At 35.3% G+C, this 12,093-nt stretch overlaps 1 protein-coding gene across 1 annotated transcript in view; it reads right to left on the bottom strand.

The window, feature by feature from the left end:
* The window catches only part of ADAMTS19 (ADAM metallopeptidase with thrombospondin type 1 motif 19), a 273,564-nt gene that overhangs the window by 86,231 nt on the left and 175,240 nt on the right, over nucleotides 1–12,093 (bottom strand). Inside the window, exon 11 of the mRNA XM_047731597.1 lies at nucleotides 5,892–5,993. Coding sequence (XP_047587553.1) covers nucleotides 5,892–5,993 — 102 coding nt within the window. The remainder of the gene's footprint in view (nucleotides 1–5,891; nucleotides 5,994–12,093) is intronic.

The raw sequence follows: 12,093 nt of genomic DNA, 5'->3' as shown, positions 1-12,093 counted from the left end.
TGCATAACTGGACTGAAGGAGACATTTTAGCAAACTTAATGACTGTGATTTGAAAGGTTGGTGGTTTTCTTTCCTTGTAATTAAAAAAAAACCCAAAACAAAAAACCCTGATTTAACTTCAACACTTCCCTTCATGACCTCTTTCTTTTTTCTGAAAGAGTTCCCATCAAACATAAACGTTAACATTACAGCAAGTTTTTGTTTGAAAGCACTTTACCTAAAAGACCTAGGCAATTGGATTCTTTGAAATTTCATCATTTCCTTCCAGTTATTCTGCAACTTGTTTTCTATTGATTAACTGAGAAAGATAATCACGAAAGAAGAGAAAGGATTCTATTCATTCTCTTGTTTATAATTATATTTTTATCCACTTCAAACAAAGGCAGCCAAAGAGGCAGTTTCTGTGGCCACCCAGGAATGGGTGCCCAGACGTGGAAGACTTGGATTTCTCCTTATTTCGGAAAAATCAGATACATCAGGATCATGGCAAACATGTTAAAAGTAAAATTAACTGAACAAAATTATGTTGAGAATAATAAGAAAATATTTGCAAAATTCAGATTCATGACTGTATAATGATGGAGTTGAGCAAGCTTATCCTTCCAGACCTAAACAATTTTCTACACTTAAGAGCAACATGACTTATTAGGGATTTTGCAGAAATTACAGAAACACTCTAATCTTCACATTTCCCATTTCAAAATGTGAATGATAATCATATTTACCTAATGGACTTTGCAGGAGTAGAATGAAGCACTAAGCACAATACGTAGTCCATACTTAATAAAAGTTAACAATAATTAATGATGTAACGATAAATTGTATGTACTATTATATTAATATCACTAATAAGTTTCTAGAAGTCTAATCAAAACTCTATTCATCCTGATCTTAACTGATCTATATTTCTTTAGAATTTATTTTGAGATGGTTATTAAATTATTTGAGATGGTTATTTTTTTTTTTAAAGATTTTATTTATTTATTTGACAGACAGAGACCACAAGTAGGCAGAGAGGCAGGCAGAGAGAGAGAGAGAGAGAGGAAGGGAAGCAGGTTCCCTGCTGAGCAGAGAGCCCGACGTGGGGCTCGATCCCAGGACCCTGAGACCACGACCCGAGCTGAAGGCAGAGGCTTAACCCACTGAGCCACCCAGGCGCCCCATTGAGATGGTTATTAAAGAGAGAATTTAGGAAAAAAACTATGCTACGTGGTTTTGTGTAGCCCAGTTAATGCCTTTCTAGGCAATAAAATAATTAGTTCCTGCAGATTTTTTCCATAATGTCAAACTTGAAATTCAACCTCTTTTAGATACAATAAGCTTTAAATCAATGCTTGAAAAAAATCTCAACAACTCAGAGTGTATTGATAGCACATTACATTGAGATTTTGTATGAAGATTGTCATTAAATTGCAATTTTGTGTGAAGATTCAGTCTGAAAACTGCAGAAGGGGGGAAACCATGTCCTTTTAAATAGTTTACTGGCTTTAAGGATAACAATCTAATGCCATTCATGAAAAAAAAATTCAACATGAAAGCTGTCAAACTTCAGTGGGTCAATTTGTTTTGGCCTATTTAAATGGTGTTTGTGCTTCCCGTGGTGTGTATCATAGCTCCTTGCTCATTTAGCAGCAAGCTGTCATTGAAAGGCTGGGCAATCATTCTCAGCAGACTAAAAAATATGCTGTGAAAGACCAGCATCTGGACGTGTACATCATTTAAACCAGAGCACACTGGGCAGATGAAGAGAAATGGAAACAGATATAGAAGTCAAATTTGCATACATAAATCAGTGAACTTTAAAGAAAGCATAGTACAGTATTTAAAGTCATCACTTTGCAGAGAACCAGATCTCTGGATGAAACCATGAAGAACCTGTCTTTGTGTCTTCTAGGTGGTAGTGTACTTCAACACTGAAAGAAGTGTTAAATGTTCTGTTTAAATGATCATACAATTCATTCCATTTGGTTTTTGTTTAAATTATCATATAATATATTCCATTTGGTTTATATATAAAATGACCTTAATGATGATTTTCATATGTTTTCTGGCAGCATATTTTTCTTCTTTTGTATTTTTGAGCCTCAAGAAATATTATACCTGGTTAAAAAAATATAAAATTTGTCATATCTACTAATTCAGTCTAATTTATGAAAATGCTAATGAAATATAAAAATATAGATTATTTCTGAGACAGTACATGACATAAAAAATTGACTGCATTTCCATTCTATCAAATTTCTAGGTGGACATGTCTGGGAAGTTCATAAAAACATAAGATTGGAAGAGGTCTGTGAAGATGACCAGGGGAACATCATTGTCCAATCAAATCTTCTTTTTTTTTTTTTTTTAAAGATTTTATTTATTTATTTGACAGAGAGAAATCACAAGTAGGCAGAGAGGCAGGCAGAGAGAGAGGAGGAAGCAGGCTCCCTGCTGAGCAGAAAGCCCGACGTGGGGCTCGAACCCAGGACCTGGGATCATGACCTGAGCTGAAGGCAGCGGCTTAACCCACTGAGCCACCCAGGCGCCCCAATCAAATCTTCTTATAAATACATTGTTGGATGAGAGAAGAGGAGGACAGAGGCAATAAAATCTACATATACAAATGTGTGAGTATAAGGATATTACAGTTGTTATATTTTTAATAAAGAATTACAATGGTAAATTTTAAGAATCTCAATTTAGGGAAGTAAATAAAATATATTATGTAGAATTCTTCAAAACAGGCTAAAACTACTAAATTTGCATTTAACTTTCCTTTCCTCTCCCCCAATTCCTAGCAAGTACTTTCCGTGAAAAAAACATACATTTCTTGGTTTTTACTAAGTCATTTACCAACTCTTTAGCATCTGTTAAATGTAAATGTAAACACAGATGATAGTATTATAAAGAGAAGAGAAGAAAGAAAAAGGTTGCTTTTAATTTGGAAAAGCCTATGCAGAAATTGTAAATAAATCCCCATCTTTACAATTATTTTGAATCATAAAATTCTGTAGGCACCTTCTCAGACTTAATTATACACTCTTAGATGAACTAGCTATATAGCTGGATTAACATCACGATACATAATAAAAAATTACATGATTACAAAATTTTGTAACAAACTATTAAAAAATTCCCAGTTTTGTTTCTTGGTTTGCAGTGGGCCAGGCAAGCAGTGTTTTGTGTGAGGTTTAACACTACAGCACTACTAAGCAGAGTGTTGGAAGCTATTTTCACGATGGCTTCTACAACAGCTGCAACAAATGGATATTTGAAGAAGCCCACACGGCCTGAGGAACTGAGAAGTCCATTAGTTATTTCAATACACAAAGCATTACGGAACCACTAAAAGAATACTGTTAGCACAATTAAAGGGAAATAAAAACATTTTACTTTTGATGAGCAATTGCAATTTTTTTTAAAGATTTTATTTATTTATTTGACAGAGAGAGATCACAAGTAGACAGAGAGGCAGGCAGAGAGAGAGGGAGGGAAGCAGGCTCCCTGCTGATCAGAGAGCCCGATGCAGGACTCGATCCTAGGACCCTGAGATCATGACCTGAGCTGAAGGTAGCAGCTTAACCCACTGAGCCACTCAGGCGCCCCAAAGCAATTGCAATTTTGATGGCTTAAAGAATAAGTTTATTTTAGAGACCTTCAATAATGGAAATCATTTTCATAAATATCAGATGGAAAAAATAATAGCAGAAAAATATTGAGGATATCAGTTTGTAAAAATGAAGAGATTTTATATTGTTAAAGAACTAAGATGAATGGGCTGTGTGATGTTTGAAGAAATACTGCTGAATAGTTGGTTATCTTTGTTTATTATGGTTTTCATGTTTCAGGAACAATAAAAATTATAGTTGGTGGAGAGTTTTATGATTCCAGCAATAAATTACTCAACATAATACTGTGAGGCTTGCCCAATATGCACACATTATTGTACTTTTGTGTATAATCAAAAAAAAAAAAAAACCAACTCAGATTCTGACTCTCCATATAAACTCACAGAAAAACATCTGGCATGGTCCATAAACAACTGGCTGATAATTAAGAGAAATTCCCTTTCAAAAAAGCATTTTTCTGTTGATTATATCTAAGTGATAAAATATTTCTAGTCTTAAAAGATATTTTGTACTTAAACAGTTTGTATATTTTTTTCTTTTTTAATTAAAGAAATCACAGAAGTAATAAATGACTACATGATTATGTCAAACAATCCAAAAGTGTCTGGGAAAATAATTTTATTTTCCCTCAGCTACCCTGCTTTCAGCCATCAATTCCATTTCCCTCTCAAGAGCTAACTACTAATTACAGCTTAGAGTTTATATTTTCAAACCATTTTCTATTAGTTTAGGAATGTACACAATATATGTGTGTATTCATAACCAGTTTTTTGGTAAATATCAAAGGGTATCATAAAGGATTATTTTTCTTGAGGTGCCTGTGTATTAACCATCATGTCTTTTTTCCAGTTTGTACATATTTATCTACCTCATTCTTTTAACAGCTACATTGTAACCATTCCTCACATCATGAATATTTTCATTGTTTCTCATGCCTCATCATTGCAAACTGCAAGCTTACATAAGTATTTGTGTGCCTGTGTGTGTGTGTGTTTATATGCACACACATCTATTTTTGTGAAACACATGTATTCCCTTTGCACAAAATTCTAGCAGTGGAATTGCTGAAATTCCATTATGTCCATTTTTAAAAACGTGTTTTTAATCTAGCATTCAACATAACTTCATTGTTTTCAATAAGTAATTCACTCCAAGTAAGCTTTATATTGTTGTTTCTTTTTAAATGAAATAAACATGTCTGTTCTTCAGAGGCGAGGTTTCTGATTTTATATCTAATGAGTAAAATGATTAACCATTCTGTTTTCTCTTTATAGAATAAAAATTAGAAAGTAATGTAAGCTATTGAACTGTTATCTTTTGATTAAGTTAACTATCACTATATATTTAGATGAGATCGACCTCCTTCATAGTCTTCAACAGAAAATTATTTTTCAACAGCAATAATTTTGATATGAAAATCAAAAGAAAATTAATTTTTCAACAGCAATTACTTTGATATGAAAATGTATACTAATAAATTTTCCTGAAACTCTACGAAACACATTAAAGAACTCAGATAGCTAAATATTTACTGATCTTCAAAATGTCAATTAGAATATTTTCTATATAATGCTTGAAATGACAAAGACAAATTCTACTCATTGTCTTTTCTGAGACAATGTTTTATAACTGAAAGGATTCATCAGCTCTGGAAGTTTGACATTATGCTATTATTTGTGATTATTTACCTATGTTTAACTTAAATAGTAAAAATAAATTCATTTTTTGGTTAAAGCGATACACACATCTTTCAGTCTTCTCATAATCAACAGTAAAAAAAATACCTGCATTTATGTTAACAAAACAACCATAGATTTGGTACAATGTGAAAGTTAAAATTGAAAATGAATGAAATACTGAAAAAATTTTTCATGTAATTACTGGAGGTATTCCACTGGTATTAAGATGGATATATATTTAACTGGAAGAAGAAGGTGTGAGTTTCTGGAATTTCATTCCATGTTCTTTTTTTTTTTCTTTTCACCAAAATGCACTGTTTATGCACCACACCCAGTGCTCCATGCAATACGTGCCCTCCATAATACCTACCACCAGGCTGACCCAATCCCCATCCCCCTCCCCTCCAAAATCCTGTTTGTTTCTCAGAGTCCACAGTCTCTCATGGTTTGTGTCCCCCTCTGATTTTCCCCAACTCACTTCTCTCCATCTCCCAATGTCCTCCATGTCATTCCTTATGCTCCACAAGTAAGTGAAGCCATATGATAATTGACTCTCTCATTTCATGTTCTTAATTAACTTAGACTTTGAATGACTTACCTTACCAGTGTCACAATCAGTTCCATCCATTGGTGGATCTAGCTTCGTTCTGCATTCTTTCTCACCCTCGACCTTGCACCATAACCCTGTGCAAATAACATGCTGAAAACAAGCCCATAATAAATAATAAGGAGGAGGTAGCATATTTTTGAGGTGAAGTCTATAAGTTTTGAGAAAGCTCTCTTGATAGAACAACAGAAATTGTTTGAAGAAAAATACGTTTTAGGTAATAAAACATATAAACGTATCACTAAAATAACATATGGCTTATGTATAGTCATTAGAACATTGATACATTAAAAACAGAAAATCTGTTTAATACATTTAAATATCTGTATGTTTCTTAAATAAAATACATGTGATTACTACTAAGATTATGTAGGTACAACAGAGAAGTGTAAGCTAAAAACCATTATTTGTATCCTTCCATGAACCAGGCTAGAAGAATAAAAGTGATGGGTTTGTGGTATGAATTAAGTGCCTGCTGTCCTAAAGCCTGTCCTCACTTAATGCTCTGCTTTACACTTAAAGGCCATGGTTAGTATTTCATTATTTCACCAAATAGCTTTGGCCTATGACATAACACAGACTATGAATGGGTATGTTTCTGGTATCAGTCATTTTTACCTCAGTCTGAATGAGTTTCAGATCTCTAGGATACAATGAACTTTTTCTAGGGAAAAGTTTGAGGGAATAACAAAAATCCTGGGATAAGATAGAAAAGACAGAGTCACTGTGAAGGATGAGAACTCAAAACAGGCAGGAAGGAAGCCTGTCAGAAACCCAAGCCCCAGCTCTAGGGGCCATCATCACAGACAGAATGAAGCACTCAGAACACATATGCATTTCATAGAAATAGGAAGTCCATGAGGGACAGTTAGAGATGATTAGAATAATCCATAGTGAAGATGACTGTGTTACCTATCCAGATACATGGAGAAGGTGGAAGAAGACAGATCAATAGAGAAGAAATCATGGCAATGTGAAAGGCACAGTCTCATACAAGATTTTAAAGGGAACAAAATTTTAAAGATTGAAGAACCAAACCTTGAATACCATGAAGGGCAAGGGACTCCATATTTGGAGGGAGAAAGAAACCACTTCGCCGTTGATCAGGAGGTTGAGAAGATAAAAAGGCTATTTTAGGAAGTTTACTCTGCCGGTATATGCAAAACAGACTAAAAAATCACTGCAAAGTAAAAATTAGCTTATGACCCAAATTTATTAAATATTTGGGAAAGATATTTAACTGAATGTTTTAAACAAGTCAGTTACAATTTTAACACTGAATTTGTTACAAAGCTCCAAATAGTATTTTCCTATTCTTTCTTTCTTTAAAAATATAATTTCTCTTAAAAATTATATAATGTATGGCAAGAGTGGGATGTATTCTATTCACCTTATTTTATTTGCTGTGATAGCTTTTCTGCTTCAAAATACTTCATCCAAATATATCGTATTATAGATTAAGCCTAACTTCTATAATTGGTTTACACAAATCATTCACCAAAACCTCATCCAGGGATTTATTTTAAAGAATGTCAATAATGTCTAAATCAAATTGCTTCTCTGCTATATTTTAGACACTTTGAAGTTAACAGGTTGTTTATCATGTACATTTGTGTACACATTTATATTTGAATTAATGGATCTCTAACCTAAGATCATAGTTCTTAAATGTATTTTTCCCCTTAATACCTTTCTATTAAGGATGTCTTATAATCATGGGATCAAATGTGAAATTTTCCAACAAAGAACAATTTTGCTTTATGTGTATTCCATAAAGCTTAGTTGTATTATAACATGAGTTATTTTTGCCAGGCTCATTAGTTAACCAGTGCATACTGAAGTGCATATTGAACAAAAAAACCCCAAATCTTGTATACTGTTATTTTGTCATAATACTGGTTACTGAACACCTGTTGGTGGTCTAAATTCTGACCTTCCACCATTATCTGCTATTCATAACAGCAGCTACTCTAATTGATTCCCACTTCAGGCACTGGGAGAATGAAAGCAGACTTGGCAACTTTTCAAGATAAGCACAATCATTTAGAATAAATCTCTCATAGAGGAGATCTCTGTACACTTTATATTCTGCAGGTCCAAGGATCTTATGGGAAGTAAATTACAGCCTCATTCTTAAAAATAACTCAGATTCAGGATTTCAAACTAAACTGTCAAAAGTAACACAAGAAAATGTTGAAGAAATGGTATGGACTATTTTCACATTGAGAAGTAGAGTATCTCAGATGTGTGATATGAGGGCCAATATCAAGCCCTTCTTAAGATATTACAAGGATACTATAAAGGGGCAAGGGACATCTGGGTGGCTCAGTTGGTTAAGAGTCCAACATTTGATATTGGCTCAGGTCATGAACTCAGTGCCCTGAGATCCATCCCTACCTCAGGCTCCCTACCGTGTATGTTAAGTTAGGGTCAAATATTTTTTGCAACTCAATTGCTGAAAGAATTTAATGTATCAATTAAGAAAAGAACTTTTAAACTTCAAATGCTTCCTATAGGAACCCAGGACAGAACTTCATACCTCAGTTCTTCCTAGAAAGCTAATAAATAATAATGTAATATTCTTTTAAAAAAAATTCTTCCATAATGAGAAAAGACCATTAAAAGCATATAACAAGGAGAGGAGCAAGATGCTGGGGGAGAAGACCTAAATATCATCGGATCCCAGGAGTTCAGCTATTCTGAACCACCTACAAATCATTCTGACCACCTACAAACTCAAAAGGAGATAGAAGAAGAGCAGCAATTCTAGGAACAGAAAAGTGACCGCTTTCGGGAAGTAAAACACGTGGAGAAGTGAATCTGAACTGATATATATTAAGAGAGACTGCAGGAGGGAGGGGCTGGTGAAATCAGAACTTTTAGAAATCTGCTCCACTGAGGGACTTTGCTCTAGGGGCTAAGCGGGGAGTGGAACACTTGTGGGGACAGTGTGGTCTCAGGACCCATGGGGTGGCAAAAAGACAAGGGGTGTCTGAATGTGGCAGAGCTCCCAGGTATTGGAGTGGGGAATCCAGCTGCAGAGATGGAGCAAGGTGGAGGGTTCTTAGCTCAGGGTTACCTTAAACCATGATCCAAGGCACAGTCAGACCACTGCTCTTCGAGCAGGGACCCCACAAGTGGCAGATCCAGAAAGAACCCCTCTTTCCTCCTCCAGGAGGAGGGCAGGAGCATGCAGCAAGAATCTGCTGGGTTTGGAGACTCCAATGAGACCGTGTGCCAGAGAAAGAAATGCTTGGTCACAGGCTGGGTAAGAGCAGAGTTCGGCCAGATACCAGGGAGATGGGAGGGATTGACTGTTTTTCTGTGAGGGTGCATTGAGGAGTGGGGCACCGAGCTCTTGGCTCCTCTGGGCTGGAGATTGGGAGGCCGCCATTTTCACTCCCATCCTCCCAAACTGTACAGAAAGTATTCAGGATCAAAAGCTCTAGAGAGTGAAACCGTGCAGACTGCTTAGCATGGCCCCTAGCATAGGCGGTACAATTGCGCCTTGGGCAAAGACATTTCAGAATCACTGCAACAGGCCCCTCCCTGAGAGGATTAGCAAGAAAACCCAGCCAAGACCAAGTTCACCAATCAATGAGAACTGCAAAATATCAGAGCTACTGGAGTAAGCCACATTGAATTCATGGTTTTTTTCCCCATGATTCTTTAGTCTTTCAAAGTAAATTTTTTAAATTATATTTTTTCTTATTCTATTATTTTATCTGCTCCCTATTTTAATTTTTTTAACTATTGTATCCTATCAATAACTTTTAAAAAATGTTTTTAGATTTTCATTGCTATACCCTTATTCAATCCCTTCATTGTATTTAACCTTCTTTTTTGTACACATACAGGTTTTTCCTTCTTTAAAATTTTGGGATACAGTTTCTTCTAATCAAAATATACACTAAATCTAGAGCATGGCTTTGTGCTAGTCTCTGGCCTGATCACATTCTTTCCTCCTTTTTTTTTCTTTTAAACCAATTTATCAGTTCCTTTTTTAGAATCTTTTTAAAATTTTTGTCTTTACAGTCATATTCCATCCCTTCACTGTGTGTACCCTTATGTTTGTATATATATATGTTTTTCTTTCTTTAAAATTTTGGGAGGCAGTTTCTTCTAACAGACCAAAATACAACAAAATCAAGGGTGTGGCTCTGTTCTATTCACCAACATATATATATATATAATTTTTTTTTTTAACCCGACCCCTTTCTTCTCCTCCCCAGGTTTAGGTCTCTTCTGATTTGGTTAGTGTATATATTTCTGGGGTCATTTTTACCCTTTTAGTATTTTGTTCTCTCATTCATCTATTCATATCTATAAAAAAATCAAGGCAGAAAAACTCATCTCAAAAAAAGAAAAAGAGGCACTACCGATAGGTTAGGGACCTAATCAATAGGGTCATTAGTTATATGTCAGAACTAGAGTTCAGAATGACAATTATCAAGGTGCTAGCTGGGCTTGAAAAAAGCATGGAAGATACTAGAGAATCCCTTTCTGGAGAAATAAAATCCCTTTCTGAAGAAATAAAAGATCTAAAAATCTAAACAAGTTGAAATTTAGAAAAATCTATTAATGAGGTGTGATAAAAAATGGAGGCTCTTACTACTAGGACAAATTAGGAGGAAAAGAGAATTCATGGTATAGAAGACCAAATGATGGAAAATAAAGAAGCTGAGTAAAAGAGAGAGTAACAATTACTGGACCATGAAGGAAGAATCCAAGATACCATACGATGAAACAATATTAGAATAATTGGGATCTCAGAAAAAGAAGAAAGAGAGAGGGGCAGAAGGTATATTGGAGCAAATTATACCAGAGAATTTCCCTAATCTGGAGAAGGGAACAAGCATCAAAATCCAGGAAGAACAAAGAAACCTCCCTCAAAATCAGTAAATAAATCATCTAATAGTAAAACTTATAGGTCTCAGGGGCAAAGAGAAAATCCTGAAAGCAGCTTGGGACAAGAGGTCTGTAATATACAATGGTACAAATATTAGATTGTAGCAGACCTACCCACAGAAACCTGGCAGGCCAGAAAGAACTAGCATGATATATTCAGAGCACTAAACAAGAAAAATATTCAGCCAAGAATACTATATTCAGCTAGGCTATCATTGAAAATAGGAGAGATAAAAGGCTTCCAGGACAAACAAAAATTAAAAGAATTTGAAAATACCTATGCAGCCCTACAGGAAATATTGAAAGGGGTCCTCTAAGCAAAAAGAGACCCTAAAAGTAATAGTCCAGAAAGGAACAGAGACAATATACAGTAGCAATCACCTTACAGACAATATAATGACACTAAATTCATAACTTTATTTATTTATTTTTTTTAAAGATTTTATTTATTTATTTGACAGAGAGATCACAAGCAGGCAGAGAGGCAGGGAGAGAGAGAGGAGGAAGCAGGCTCCCCGCCGAGCAGAGAGCCCGATGCGGGGCTCGATCCCAGGACTCTGAGATCATGACCTGAGCCAAAGGCAGCGGCTTAACCCACTGAGCCACCCAGGCGCCCCAAAATTCATAACTTTAAATAGTTACCCTGAATGTAAATGGGCTAAAAGCCTGAATCAAAAGACACAGGGTATTAGAATGGATTAAAAAAACAAGATCCAATGATACGCTGCCTACAAGAAACTCATTTTAGGCCTAAAGACACCTCCAGATTGAAAGTGAGGGCATGGCAAACAATTTACCATGTTAATGAGCATCAAAAGAAAGCTGGGATGGCAATCCTTATACCAGATAAATTAGATTTTTAGCCAAAGACTATAATAAGAGATGAGGAAGGACCCTATATCATACTTACAGGGTCTGTCCAACAAGAAGATCTAACAATTTTAAATATCTATGCCCCTAACATGGGAACAGCCAATTATATAAACTAAGTAATAACAATATCAAAAAAACACATCAACAATAATGCAATAATAATAGGGGAATTTAACACTTCACCTCACTGAAATGGACAGATCATCTAAGCCAAAGATGAACCAGGAAATAATGGCTTTAAATGACACACTGGACCAGATGGAAATCACAGATATATTCAGAACATTCCATCCCAAAACAACAGAATACACATTCTTCTCTAGTGCACATGGAACATTCTCCAGAAGAGATCACATCCTGGGTCACAATACAGGTCTCAACCAGTACCAAAAGATTGGGATCATTCCCCGCA

This window comes from Lutra lutra, chromosome 5 (assembly GCF_902655055.1).
Source record: "Lutra lutra chromosome 5, mLutLut1.2, whole genome shotgun sequence".
Classification (NCBI taxonomy): domain Eukaryota; kingdom Metazoa; phylum Chordata; class Mammalia; order Carnivora; family Mustelidae; genus Lutra; species Lutra lutra.
The sequence above is the reverse complement of the archived record's forward strand: the minus strand, read 5'-3'. Positions and strand labels throughout refer to the sequence as shown.